The sequence below is a fragment of the Sinohyriopsis cumingii genome, unplaced genomic scaffold, assembly GCF_028554795.1.
Source record: "Sinohyriopsis cumingii isolate HCF-2022 unplaced genomic scaffold, ASM2855479v2 utg000160l, whole genome shotgun sequence".
Classification (NCBI taxonomy): Eukaryota; Metazoa; Mollusca; class Bivalvia; order Unionida; family Unionidae; genus Sinohyriopsis; species Sinohyriopsis cumingii.
The window spans coordinates 5,112,730-5,128,650 of NW_028315873.1; the positions used below are offsets into that span (position 1 = coordinate 5,112,730).

Consider the following 15,921-nt stretch of genomic DNA (forward strand, 5'->3'; position numbering starts at 1 on the left):
TTTTTAAACCAGGTCTTTGACCATCTTCAGGTTGTAGGTGTGACTATTTCCTACTAACAACCACATTTTAGATTATATTGGGAAGCATTGTTACAATGATATTGTGGAAGGAGTCAGAAATGGCCAGCCTTTCAGGATTATTGGGGGATAATATTAGTGCTTCTGAAGTGGTCAAACATGAAAGAACTGATCACCATTATGGAATGTTACACTGGTTTGGGTCAGCTGCCATATTACGAAGTCTTTTGATGAAATGCCATAGGAAAATCAGGAACAGACTTAAAATTTACAGTTTTATCACTTTATTCCTTCTGGCAAGGATGAAAGAAGATTAAAGAATGATTACAGAGTTTGCATATCAAGGGTAGCTAAGGAGTTCCTTCCCCAGTTGGACTTTCTCTACAAGACCCGGCCCACTCATATATTGGGTACATACAGTGAGGAGCTGACAAAGAAGAATGTAGTGGTGCCTTTAGAGGTTCTTCTGCTGAATGAGCAAAAGTATGCAGATGTTTCTATTTTGGACAAGTATGAATCAGCAGTGAAAGAAATATATACGGTTGCTGGTAATTAGAAATTGCCAGTAAACATTGGGGGTGATTAGCTTATCAGAGAGTGATTTAATGGTGGCAAAGGACTTAGATGTGGTTGCTTCACCGAAATAGAGAAACCGAATCACCTGTACCCTATTACATTTGAAATGTGGCATACTGCCGTGAATTTTTTGGCTGTAATGTTTAAGTGCTTGTCCACAGAGTCAATTGGCAAAGGAAAAATGAATGCAGAAAGAATTTGTTCAAGTACATTGTTAAGGCTCTCTGTGATTATTTAGCCTAGAGACTTTGACAGATACCCCGATCAATCACCTTCCATCAGAAGATGCATGCATGGTGGAAATGGAATCCTGGTTGAATGATACTATGGACAAATTCATTGATGATACAGTTGGATACTGAAGGGATGATTATAACTCCAATAAGACTTCTATTACCAAATGGATCAATCTCAACAGTCTCAGCTGAGACTTCTACCAGATGGATCAATCTCAACAGTATTCATCCCCAAAAAAGAGATGATTGTAACTCCGCTAAGATTTCTACCACCAAATGGATCAATCTCAACAGTCTTCATCCCAAAAAAGATATGATTGTAACACCGCTAAGACTTTTACTACCAAATGGATCAATCTCAACAGTCTTCATCCCAAAAAAGAGATGATTGTAACTCTGCTAAGACTTCTTATACCAAATGGATCAATCTCAACAGTCTTCACACCAAAAAAGAGATGATTGTTACTCCGCTAAGACTTCTTACACCAAATGGATCGATCTCAACAGTCTTCATCCCAAAAAGAGCAAAACCTAACAGTGTTGTCTGAGGCTCACCATGACAGAGTTAAGCATTATGCCCATAATGTACTACAGCTAGGACTGCTGTATATGCAGTTCCTTGATGTTAGCCAAGTACCTGACAGGACAGGGTTACTAACTACCCTCAAGTACATGATGGCAGTTTTTAAGGCAGTAAATTCACACAGTAAATATGCACTTGTAATTCTGCATTTTCTTGGCCACCAGCAAGCATCATATAGCCTGCAAACTGTCAACAAGTCTTCGTATGGATTATTTTTGAACACTGAGGGCAAAATAGATTCACATATTCCTGCTGACCTTCAAATGGAACATATATTCTGGAAACTTAAAAGAAACTAGTTACAATGTTTGAGTTAATAACATCATGGGTTGAGTTTCAAGAAAATCAAGAGCTCTAGCTGGTATGTCATGTGTTGCAGAACAGTATGACCATGCTGCTGGTGTTAGTGTTCGAGCTCATCTGCATAAGAAAAAGAAGGCCTTTGAAGAAGAGATGATGATTGTCAAAGAACTGAGAGATATTCGTCCATATAAGACACACATATGGAGAGTCTTTCATAAATTTGAAAAGACACTTACTCCTGCAGATGGATCTTTATCGTGACAAGATTATGAAGCATAAATTTATCTTTGATTATGAGACAGGAAAATAAATTGTTATTATTCTTCACATAATGATGAAGTATCTGTTTAAGTTGATTTGTGAATCACATGGATAAAACCGTGCTTTGCATTACATTGTGAGGAACAGTGATAAAACTGCTTTACATTACATTATGAGGAACATGAATACAACTCTGCGTTACATTATGTTGTGAAGAACAACAATAAAACCGTGAATTACATTACACTGTGAGGAACAGTGATAAAAAGTGTACATTACATTACATTGTGCAAAACAAGGATAGTAATATGGCATGTGCATTAAGTTATATTTATGATTTGATATATTCTAATCATGCAAATGAGTAGCATTGATTTTAATAATGATATGTATTATTTCACACTGATGGCTTATTTGAAAGGTCAAGGTAACACTTTAGCCTATTTGTTTGTTTAGGCTAGCACTCCAAGTGAGCATATTCTCACCAAAAAAATTTTAAAAATAAAAGTATTCTTGTCCAATCGCTGTATTGTTTATTTTATACTTATTACCATTAAGGTAAATATTACAAGTATAACACTGGAATTTTACATGTAAACTGTATACAAGATTAAAACCCATTCTGTAAATGGATGCAGCTGGGTACTTAAAGATCTACTAGAGTCAAATACACATGATATATCATAATGTTCATTTGTTGCTAAATAACTCAGAAATGTGCATTTTAGATGTAGGTTTTAACTCGCAGAGGAAAAAGTTAAGATTATTTGAGTATACATCGATGTTTTACAGAAAACGCTCCGTAAACATTTATACACTTCCTGTGAAAAATCGGATTTCCGAAAGTGACACACAGTCGGAAGTCCCTCAAGTTTAGCGTATGTGATGACAGTGAAGACACTAGCAAATTTATGGCAAATTTGTCATGCTCATCTTGTCGTTTGAGGAAGGTGAACCCCTTGAAGATGGCCCACTTCATGAATCTGAAGAAGATTCTGCTCGCTATGAAGTGAGACAGTCCGTATCAATTTCAGCCCGAACGAGACGAGGATCAAGGCCCTGAAGAGAACATAGTGCATCATCAAACTGAGCAGCGCTTGGGCTCTACATTCAGGTAATTACTATTATCATTATTACAATTATTACTAATTATTACTAATCGTATTATTCTTTCTTTAATGGTATTTAGATTTCATAGTGAAAAGAGAAGTAAACGAATTTGAGCAAAAGTTTGTTGGATGTCTTCAGAATGATATTCATTTACCTTGGTTCATCAGTAACTAGTGGTTTTACATTTTAACACTTAAGACTCGGACTGTGAGAGGCGTATAAATAAATGCATTATTAATTTTATGACTCAAGTTCTTTTAAATCACGATGAAATGCAGACCCTGACTGTACCTTTTAATCCAGCTAATGGATATACTTTTTTCTATCCCCCATTAATAGATGCTTAGCCAGCATATTTTTTCATGTCGGTTAAGGTGCACAGTACTAGTGGCAAATAATGCATAATGGTTTATGGGGAAACTAATAATGAGAATAATGTAATACATGTCTGATTAAATGTGCATTTCAGTATTGTGGTACAAAAGGTACAACAAAATTCTTACCTTTTGTCACATATGTTTTGCACTTGATAATGCAAGAGCTACAATTTTGCTGTCTTACACAATAATTATGATAGAGCATATATTGATTTATTCAGGTGTGGAAGTTGCAGCAGTAAATATATATACTGTTTATCGTGGCTTTCACACAGATGAGTAATTCTCATGAATATGCTTATCAATAACAATGTATTATTGTTCAGCAACAAAAAGTGGACAAGTGCTTGGTATACTGAGACAATAGCTTACACGATCATACTGAACTTAGGTAATAGAATGTTACCTGTGTCATTTGCTTGTTAATTTTTAATGGTAAGATTATAACATTGAGTCACTTTACATAATTGAATTGCAACAGTACAAATGCATAGCATGAAAGAATGATTTTTAATAAACTTGATGAGTTGATATATCTCGTAGTGGAGTAAGCATTTATTCATGGAACTAGTTACATTTGTATTATTATTACCAAAATTAATTTGTTTTCCTGTCACTAATGCTTGAATTCACTTGGATCTCTTAAGTATCCTGTCAGTCTGACATTTCAAAAGCAATACTGCATGATGGTGTGTCTAGTCTCTGAAACAAAAGCAATAAATGAAAAATGTGTTTGGCAAATTCTAGTGAATATCTCTGCATTAGATAAGGTGATCATAGTTTAAATTGTATGTATGTTTGAACAATAAATGACAAATGCATCAAACCTCATTTGTTACTTATAGATATTTTGGCTGATCATAATGTTTGACATATAACCAACACATTGCAGAGCTTTTCTACAATAAATAATGACAAATCTGTATTGATTTACTAGTATTCTATCATATATAAGGCCATATGAAATCATATGAAGCTATACCAACCATCTGAACACTGGAAATGCATGGCATGTTCTCGGTGACATCAATATGCACACCAGGATATATGTCACACCATCTACTCTTGATTGTGTGATTGGTGGCTTTTGGGTTCTCTCTTGCACATTATCTTCTGGAAGCTGGTTCTGAAAAATCTCCTTCAACACCTAACAAATAGATACGAATAAATCGAGCAAAATTAGATATTTACATCATAAACAATAATGAATGCTAAATTCTTATATTACCTTGTGTGATTCCGTACACAATCTGAATAATAATAATAATATACTTTTCACATTGAACAAATACTACTATTCACATTTGCAATCAATGGGTTGTGGGTGTGAATCCACAAGAGACTTTAATGTGAATTGAGTTGTTGAATAATTGGTAGTCAAGTCATAATCGGTTTAGAAATACTTAGAAAATTGAGCTGGTTGAGCACATCATCAATGTGAGAACAGTAATGGCAGTTTAAAATTATGCGCATATTGTGATTTTCTATTTTTGCAAAGTCTGTCATTATAAGTCTTTGACAGACTACATCAAACATCAGAAGAATAACTGATATAGGGAAGACTGAGAGTACTATACAAGCTTTTTTTGCATTGATTGGAATGAAAGATGAACCATTTGAGAATCCCAATAGATCTATTTAATATGCAATTTGCTTTCTCTAATTGTTATTTGATAGTAAAGTTCTTGTGAATCCGAACTAGACCAAGATCCACTGACACAATTGTATATATCTAAACAAGGAAGGTAATTTACTCCCAGAGCCTCAAAACTAATTAGTCTTTGCAATTAAACACAATCAATACGCCAACTATTCACACCATTTAAGCATGAAAAGAACACTTGTGATATATCATTATTATTATTATTGTTGAAATCAGCAACAAACAAGAAACAAGCTACGGCATCGACAATAAGTTTTTCTAGGTTGAGGTCTAACAATGCGGAGGCGGCGTCAAGATATATATATATATATATATATATATATATATATATATATATATATATATATATATCCCTTTGATTTAGGCTTTGTACCATTGTACACACACAGACACACATAGAGATCATTATAAAGCAGGGTTCATATTTTTGAGGGTAAGGGTGGACCTATTACGATTTGCAAACACCCTCCCACTACAACCACCCTTTCGCATTAATCACTTGTAAGCTATGCATATTTGTGGCAAGAGTGTAGGGTTGGCAACAAGTAATATAACATGCCCAAATGAATAAACTTTTTACCCTTGCTCGTTCTCGTTGTTGAAAAGCTCCTCTCGGACTACGTGTTGTTAGGCCTGCCGTAACCCTTGATTTTTTTAACTCTGTTGTGCATGTACTCTGGTTTATCTTTTCAGAAAAAAACACTTGGAACTGCATTTGGCAGGAGTCATCTACTGGTCTTAGTCCCAAATCGTCTTCTCTGAAGTGGTCACTACAGACAACTTTACTATCTCGCCTGTCACTATAGTCTGACTTTACATCCCCGTTTGTTTGTACACCCCCCACCGATTTCAAAAACGAAAACGTTTAATGTGACAAAAAGTGTACAGAAGTAAGTCAATTGAATCATTGATTTATAATTTCTAACCTGTGTCCAGAATGGCACTAATACTGGCATCCACTTTACCTTTCATGCCTAACGGACTTTCCATACTAACACGGCGCCAAAATGCGTACAATATGGGCTAGTTTATTTCCATCAGACAACGTAATGTATTTCATCCTGTTCGATATCTTCCGGATAATTCCGTAAATTATATCACTTTCCAAACATGAACATTGAAATTAAACCACGTGTTAAATCAATGGAAGATGCAAATTTGTTGTTATTCTTTTCGTATGCTTGATTCAACATTGTACATATCGGAAGCAGACGACATATGTAAGTACATCTGTAGTCATGCACACACCCATTTCCTGGAAATGGATCTCGAGCATATCCGCCTATTATATTGAAAACTTCCGTTAAGCATGAAACTCGCAGACGATGACGGTGTTATTGACACCCTGGTGGCAATCAGGTTAGAAATTATAAATCAATGAATGAACTAATTATGTGCATTTCTGATCTTGTTCTTGCTTTCCGTTATTGGAATCGGCAGGGGATACAAACAAACGGACGTATATTCTGACAATAGTCGGCTCAGTCAAGTCTTTTCTTGTCATTCGTATCTGCTTAATCCATTGTTTCCTTGAAACAGGATTAGTAGAAAATGAGTGCAAACGCACTACTTCTTATGTTGCATTGCTACAACCTCCAAAAATACACCTTTTTGCCATTTCTTTTCACACACGGCTCCACTTGTAGAACGTAACTACAATACAAATTGGAAAGCCGTGTTCCCTGAACTGCGTCACTTCCGCTTTGCCGTACGGAAATTACATAGCGCGAAATCAGCTAGGAGCATTTTGTTTCCAACGATAAAAGTTGATGTTCCGTAGTCATTATTTTCATTAATGATGAGGTATATGACACAATACCTGTACAAATCCCTTCGTGAAGGTTAAATTTATAATATAAACGAAAGTCGTGTGAGTGCACTAGTAAGTCATTAAAATGACATAAGAGGAGAAATCATGTGGATAAGTATGTTAAATATTTGGAAGTTATTATTGTAAAAAGTAATATAAAATTGCTTTTCTTTTGATTAAACAATAAATATCTACAATTCCTTGACAGTGTTGCACGTGGGGACACGGGAAATTAACATTGGGTTGTTATTTTCTAAATGTATATGTGTCTATGGAAATTTAAAGTTAGGCTGCCATTTTTATAAGTTTGTAGGTGTTTACTGTTCCCACTCTATTGTCTTAAACTAGGCAACAGAAAAGAGTTAAAACCAAACAGTTATGTAAAATTCAACAAATAGTTTTCCCCGTGAATGGAAAGCGAAAATTTAAAAAGAATTTACAGTATTGTGAATTGAATCACGCATGTTCCATAAAGTTCTATCACACGTCTAATCGTATGAAGCTCAAATTGAATTCCAGTGGTGTTCCAAACAAATTCCAATGTTGAATGTGTTGTTATGCATGTAGACTCGAAGTGTTAATGTGCCATTGGCTTGGAATGTAGCGACGTGTTAACAATCTTTTGATGAAACACAATAATATAATCTAAAAGGATCCTTGAGTAAATTCAGAATAATTCCAAAATAATGATTTAGTCCAATTCATTTGGGCACATTTTAGTTCTATTGAATAATTTAAATGCACAAATCAATCCAAACTAATCCTATGTTAAGTATTGTAGCGACAAGATGGAAAATGCCATATTTAAAATTGTTCATTGGTTGAACATCACGGGACATTATATGGGCAATTTAAAAAATGTAATTTTAACATCCATAGGAAGAAGAGATGAAATGTAAGTTTACAGTTTATACAGTCATCTACTTACCATCATATAGTCTTCAACTTAGTCATTACAGTCCAATACCTAACTGTCTACTATACAACACCCAGTCATCAGAAATACAAATAAAATAAGGTGCTACCCAATGATTGCCAATCTGTGTATTTTACATTTATATTTGTCTCGAAAGAGTTTCACACGTGTTAATCATATGCGCATTATATAAATTGCATATTCCTTAGAGCCTGTGGATTTAAAAAGCGTGGCAGCTTAAGTATAATTCCCAAATGCACATATACATTTCACAAAATAGTGATTTAATGTTAAATTCACGTTACCACCTATATATTTCAAAACACGGTGGCCTAATGCTATTTCCCTGATATTTCAGGGCCACACTATACTACTTAAGAGCTTAGTGTTCGATCGTTAGCGACTTTCTCCATATTTTAGAGTCTTAGAGTGTATAGTTGTATCCAGTTTATGATAAATGTATAGGTGTCTATGGAAAGTTAAAGTTAGGCTGCCATTTTTTATAAGTTTGTAGGTGTTTACCGTTACAGGTGTATGTATAGTTGTATCCAGTTTATGGCTCATATCAGGATCGGTCAGCAGCTAATGCGCAACTTCACTTAGCTTTAATGTCGCTTGCCTGGAGCAGAAATATAGTGCACATGATCTAGTGAGTAATACTCGAAAATATTCAAACTTACCAGTCAGCAAGAGCACTTCTGTTTTTATGTAAAGGTGGTTATAATCTGACATTGCTTTGCAGAAAGTATTTTCTATCTATGGACTGCATGATCATATTCGCCCTCTTAGATTTTGTTCTAACCTGGGTGATGAGTAAAATTCATATTTTGTTTCCAAAAAATCTGATTAGATATGTCATAGCTACTCATGCACTGGTATAGATACATTCCCTTTAGTCTGAAATAATATATGCACCAAAAATTACATTTCTCTATCTCGCAATACACCTAAATTTACCTATGCTAGAGGCAATTTCAGGGTCAAAGGTGCCTTTACAATCAACATGAGAATCATGTCCTCTTGGATTCTAAAAAGCTATTGAAATAAAATTTGGATACTTATAATGTAAATTACAGTTGTCAGGAGCGGCACAACAGTACTTCCCTGTTATATGGCTGTGGTCGCTCAAATGTTCGTCTGTAAGCTACTTTCCGAAGAAATGACACTTGACACAACAGGAAGTTTAATTTGTTCTTCCGGGGTTACATTCGAAGCGATCGCGAAGACAATGTTAATCTATGCGTTCTGCTTCTTGACGAAGATTTAGTAGTAACCATTTATCGGGATTTTCTCTACTGCATAATTTTGTGTGCTCATTATACAAGCTATTATATAGGCAACATTGTACGGTGGACGATTTTGTCTTTATGTGCTTGATGATTTGTCTTTATGTGCTTGATGATTTGTCTTTATGTGCTTGATTATTTGTCTTTATGTGCTTGATGATTTGTCTGGGTTTGATGTTGGCCCTTCTACTGACTGTAGCAAAACTCTCTAAATCTGCATGGATTAGAAAGGGAACTTTCAACGAAGATTTAGTCAGAATACTATACAAATATATTAAATATACCTGACATTGATATGTTTTGGATCTCAGAACAATTCTCAGTGTGCTTGCCTATTATTGCCAGGGATGTGCAGCCATTTATACATCTGCAATATAAATACTTTTTATTTTTATTTTATAATGCTATTTTCCGGCTGTCATATTAAAATTGTTGATCAGACATAAACGATTGTTTATAAAGTAACATTTAAATTGTGGCTTGATTGGCATTTTTACTGATAACATCCTGGTATACTTTATTACCTTAAATTTTCACTATTAACATGATGGTATACTTTATTACCTTCCGTTTTTACTGATAACATCCTGGTATACTTTATTACCTTCCATTTTTACTTTTAACATGCTGGTATAGTTTATTCCTTTCGTTTTTTTTACTAATAACACTCTGGTATACTTTATTACCTTCCGTTTTTACTAACAACATCCTGGTATAGCTTATTACCTTCCGTTTTTACTAATAAGATCCTGGTATACTTTATTACCTTTCATTTTAACTGATAACATCCTGGTATAGTTTATTACCTTCCATTTTTACTATTTACACGCTGGTATACTTTATTACTTTCCGTTTTTACTAACAACATCCTGGTATATTTATTACCTTCCGTTTTTACTAATAACATCCTGGTATAATTTATTACCTTCGGTGAAGCCAAAACCATTAATTGTCAATTTGTTCACACTTAGGATTATCAAGTTTTTATGTACAAACTTTTAGTTTACCAACATCAAGCATTTTTATCAATATTTTTTAAAAATATCAGTTGCGGTTTTGGCTTTAATGATGAAACATGGACATCACAGTCTAGAAAAAAATTATTTGCATCATTGTTTTCAATGTTAATTCAACATTGCGAGGTTATTTTTATTACTTAAGGTACCTCCACGTAGCTTATACCGCTGTTATGAATCCTATTTTGCATTGTTTGTTTGATTTATTATTCATTATATGCAACGGATAATTGTATTTGGGACGTGGCCTTGTCTGAGTCTGAGTCCAGAACATTCGAAATTCCCTATAAAATATTAGGTCTTCCTGACATTTACTACCTTTCAAATTATAATTTTAGCAACATACCTTTTAATTGTAATTTTCCTTTAGGTAATTGTTGTTTCTTTTAGAAAATGCAGATTGTGGCCTGATGTAAAGTAGAGGACTAAACAAACTTATGTATCTGTAAATCATTCATTTGTGCTGTAAGCTCTGAGACGAATCGTTTGTATTACTGTTGTGTCCAGTATTTCATATTGGCTGAAATTTATTGATTCAAATGATTTAATGAAGGTATTCTTCTATGGAAATAAAAAGTGCTCAGAAATATCATTTTTGTAAATAGAGACTCGTATTTGCAATTAAATCATTAGGACTTGTGTTCGACGTTATGTGATTATCTGGGATTTATTTCGCAATACCTTAAGTTCGTTTCATATTGTTCACTTTGCATTCTAGGTAAAAAAATAATAGTTGAATGTTAAAGAAGCTTATTACTTCTCGCTCTTATGTTTTCATGTCAAGACCGACAAGGGACAATAAAACAATTACTTTATTATCATTGTCTTCAACTACTGACTGGTATAATTTCTTCTGGTGCTTTGACTTTATAAATATCGCTTTTTGCGCACACTGCTCAAATCCAATAAACCTATATGAGCTCGCCCATGTATACACCCCATCTAACAACTTATGCACCTCGCCCGACACACGTCTCCTCGTTGTTCCCACTAATAAAAAGAAGTCATACGGACAACGTTTTTTTGTGCACCAGGGCCCAGCTACCTGCAACGAATTACCCATAGATATTTGACACAATGACAATGTGATATCATTCAAAAGCGCTCTTAAACTCACTTATTTCGACTACAAGAACAGATTTAATAATATTTGCTGCCTTAGTTATTGTGAGGATGTTTCTGTTTTGTAATTGTATGGTGTTTGTTTTTGCAATCTTGGCGTTGCATGTTTTTATGTGTCATCTAATATTGTAAAGCGTTTGGAGTTGCTAAAGATTAGGCGCTATACGAGGTCCACGTTATTATTATTATTATTATCACATACATGTTTCTCGTTTCCATAATAGACTTTCTTCGTGTGAGTGCTCTTGTCGCTTTGCGCTATCGTTTTATGCTTTTCATCTCGCCCACCATTACCAAATGTTACTGTCAGCAATATACTTCACAATATACAGTTATGTAATAATTGTTTTAATTAGCTTCCTTAGTTCCTCTTTTTACTTGTTATCGCTCTGTAATATTTACAACATCCGCTAAGACTGATTGTGTTCGCACTTTTCTCAAAGTTTTTTCTTTACCCATTGTCCTGACAGAAACGTAATTTCGCTCTGCAGCATTTTATAAATGTCAGTCTGTTTTTTTCATCAAGATTATTATTCCTCTTCCACTCCGTGGTACATTATGTCGTTGTACTTGTTATGACATATAGTCTAAACTAAACTCATACAGATTTTTCCGTATTTTCACTATTGCCGCCATTTTTTCAGTTCATACTACATCATCAAGCATGAATATCTGAATCGTCGTTAGTCCCAGGTTTACTGATTCAGCGTTAGTACAATAAATCCTAACTACTTATACTGTAGAGCAAGAGGCAGAAGATAATAAAAGTTTGGCCACAACCTTCTTCAGCCTATAATCAAAACCAAACATTTCTTTTTGCAAAGCATATAGGGGCCCCGAGTGGCCGAGTGGTCTAAAGCGCTCTCCGTTACGGATCACTGCCATCTCACCTCTGCCTGCGTGGGTTCGAGTCTCGGATTCAGCCATTGTCGGTATGTGAGAAAGCTTGCCAGTAGCTTCTCGTGGGTCGGTGGTTCTTTCCGGGTTTTCCCGGGTTCTTCCTCCACCATTAATACTGGCCGCCATGTATAGCCTATCGTGTGCTGAAAAATGGCGTTAAACACTACAACAACAACAACAACAACAGCAAAGCATATACATGCTCTAGCTGCTGTAGACATAATCACTGACATGACATTTGAACTGGGCCTGGAATGTAATGATACATTTTACAACGATCTAAAGGAAGTTAATGGTGTGGAATTTGAACTGAGCCTGGGATATAATGATACATTTGAAAACGATCTAAAGGAAGGCAATAGTATGACATTTGAACTGGGCCTGGAATGTAATGATACATTTTACAACGATCAAAAGGAAGTCAATGGTTTGACATTTGAACTGGCCTGGCATTTAATGATACATTTTACAATGACCTAAAGGAAGTCAATGGTATGACATTTGAATTGGGCCTGGAATATAATGATACATTTTACAATGATCAAAAATAAGTCAATGGTTTGACATTTGAACTGGGCCTGGAATATAATGATACATTTTACAACGATCTAATGGAAGTCAATGGTATGACGATTGAACTGGTCCTGGAATATAATGATACATTTTACAACAATCTAAAAGAAGTCAATGGTATGACATTTGAACTGGGCCTGGAATGTAATGATACATTTTACAACGATCTAAAGGAAAGTCAATGGTATGACATTTGAACTGGGCCTGGAATGTAATGATACATTTTACAACGATCTAAAGGAAGTCAATGGTATGACATTTGAACTGGGCCTGGAATGTAATGATAAATTTTACAACGATCTAAAGGAAGTGAATGGTATGACATTTGAACTGGGCATGGAATATAATGATACTTTTTACATCTATGTAAAGGAAGTCAATGGCATGTCATTTGAACTGGGCCTGGAATATAATGATACATTTTACAACGATCTAAAGGAAGTCAATGGTATGACATTTGAATTTGGCAAGGATGGTAATGATATGTTTTAGAAGGAGCTCAAGAAGATCACAGACATGACATTGGTGAGGAGGATAGTTATAAGATTTATAAAGGAGCTAAAGCAAATCACAGACATGACATTGGTGAGGAGGATAGTTATAAAATGTATTAAGGAGCTCAAGAAAATTACATACACGACATTGGTCAGGAGGATAGTTATAAGATTTATTAAGGAGCTCAAGAAAATTACAGACATGACATTGGTCAGAAGGATAGTTATAAGTTTTAATAAGGAGCTGAAGGAAATCACTGGCAGGTGATTTGAACTAGACCAGAAGGATGGTGATAAATGTTATAAAAAGCTAAACAATCAAGAGTATACTAATGAAAGAATTGCATGTGTTTTAGACATAGATCAATTTGACCAGCAAAACCTAAGAAAAATATATTCAGGTGTTCTGGCCAGAGTGCTTTTAACAGCTTTATTCATAAATGAAAGACAAAAAATCTAAATCTAGAGCATTTATAGATATTTGTATTACGTCCGATATTATTAATATTATTTATTCAAATATTATGACAAAGTCACAAAACTTGTGGCTGCAACTGACTGCATATTTAAAAAAATGAAAACTTTCAGGGATAGAAAAACGAATAGAAATAATATTATTTTTAAAAATGTTAGAGACTTTGAAAAAGGAGGAAAGGGAAAAATATATTAAATATGATCCAATTTCAAAAACATTCTGGAATTTTAGTCAAACATGAAAATTTCCACTTCGCCACAGGAGTAGAGACAAGAAGTGAAATAGATATAACTCAATTCTTTATGAAATAGCTCAAATCTACTGCAGTACATTCTATATAATGAAAATGAAAAATGTGTTAGCCTTTAATCATATATCACTTGTTATACCAGAGCGTGGCAGAAACGAGCTAATGGTGTATTATAATTATCACACACAAAAATTTTACTACTCAAAAGCGGCATACATTTGTTATGGAGTGCTAACTGTTTTTTCGTATCTTCGTATGGTGGTCCCGGGCAGAGGAGTAGCGTCAACACTGGAAACGATAATCAAATTTCTGCTGATAATCGTTGGAGCAGGATTAGATTAATAACAGCGTTTAAGAACTTAGGACCAAGGTTAGTGTGACAGAAAAATACGCGTGCGAATATGTTAGACAAGTACAATACGTTTTTGGTAGCGATACAATCATACGAGAAAACAAAAATAAAATTCATATTGATGAGGATAAAATTTAACATTTCATAAAAAGTTTGGAAAATAAATTAGACATAACGTTATGAGTGAGCATGCGACTTCGTATAAACAAGGGTGAAAATAAAATTGAATCATTTAGTGAGTTGAAGGATATGCCTGAAAATATTTTTAAAAACGTTTTTCAAAGAAAAGGGCAATAGTACAAGTCTTATCAAAGAAAATGGCAATGGTACAAGTCTTATCAAAGAAAATGGCAATGGTACAAGTCTTATCAAAGAAAAGGGCAATAGTACAGGTCTTATCGAAGAAAAGGGCAATAGTACAGGTCTTATCAAATAAAAAGGGCAATAGTACAAGTCTTATCAAAGAAAGGGCAATAGTACAGGTCTTATCGAAGAAAAGGGCAATAGTATAGGTGTTATCAAATAAAAAGGGCAATAGTACAAGTCTTATCAAAGAAAGGGCAATAGCACAAGTCTTACCAAAGAAAGGGGCAATAGTACAAGTCTTATCAAAGAAAATGATAATAGTACATAAATGACTGAACGTAAACAAGTTATGATTAATTATCATTCCTGACGAAGTCTTAATTAAAACTGTAAACGTACTAATTTAGAATTTCATGTCACGAATATGGAAAAATAAGTCTCTATCAATCAAAATAGAAACTGAAACAGCTGGTAGTGGATTTAAGATATATAAAAACTGTTATAAACGAAAGAAAGACATTATTGTAAATTTTTTTGAGATTTTATCTGAAATAATTAACAAAATTATGGAGCATTTTATTAGCGGCAAGTGCACCAAGCAGCAGTACATATTGCTAATACAAAGATAACCCTGTATACTGCTAATATAAAGATAACAACAGTTCGTGCTGCTAATACAAAAACAACAGTACATATTTGCTAATACAAAGACAACAGTACATATTTGCTAATACAAAGATAACAGTACATATTTGCTAATACAAAGATAACAGTACATATTTGCTAATACAAAGATAACAGTACATATTTGCTAATACAAAGATAACAGTACATATTTGCTAATACAAAGATAACAGTACATATTTGCTAATACAAAGATAACAGTACATATTTGCTAATACAAAGACAACAGTACATATTTGCTAATACAAAGATAACAGTACATATTTGCTAATACAAAGATAACAGTACATATTTGCTAATACAAAGATAACAGTACATAGTGCTAATAGACATATAACAGTAAATACGTCTAATATAGAGACAACAGTAAATACTGGTAATGTTTGTGTTTTTGATGAAAAAATACCCATGAAGAGAGCAACGATAATAAAAGGAACAGAAAAAAAAGAAATAGGTCGAAAACTAAATATTTCATTAGTAACACATGAAGAAGTAATTTACTTATACACGAGAGGAAAAAATTTGTCTATTTTTTAAACTTAGATTATCTCTCTTCCAGTATTAACATTAGGCCATTTTATTAATATGCTCAGATGGCAGGGCCATACTA

At 34.0% G+C, this 15,921-nt stretch overlaps 1 protein-coding gene across 1 annotated transcript in view; it reads left to right on the forward strand.

The window, feature by feature from the left end:
- The window catches only part of LOC149774669 (uncharacterized), a 54,542-nt gene extending 50,392 nt beyond the window's left edge, over positions 1-4,150 (forward strand). Inside the window, exons 3-4 of the mRNA XM_089944970.1 lie at positions 293-572; positions 1,306-4,150. Of these exons, the coding sequence (XP_089801096.1) occupies positions 293-572; positions 1,306-1,712 (687 nt within the window). The 3' untranslated portion in view covers positions 1,713-4,150. The remainder of the gene's footprint in view (positions 1-292; positions 573-1,305) is intronic.
- Positions 4,151-15,921: the final 11,771 nt, after the last annotated feature.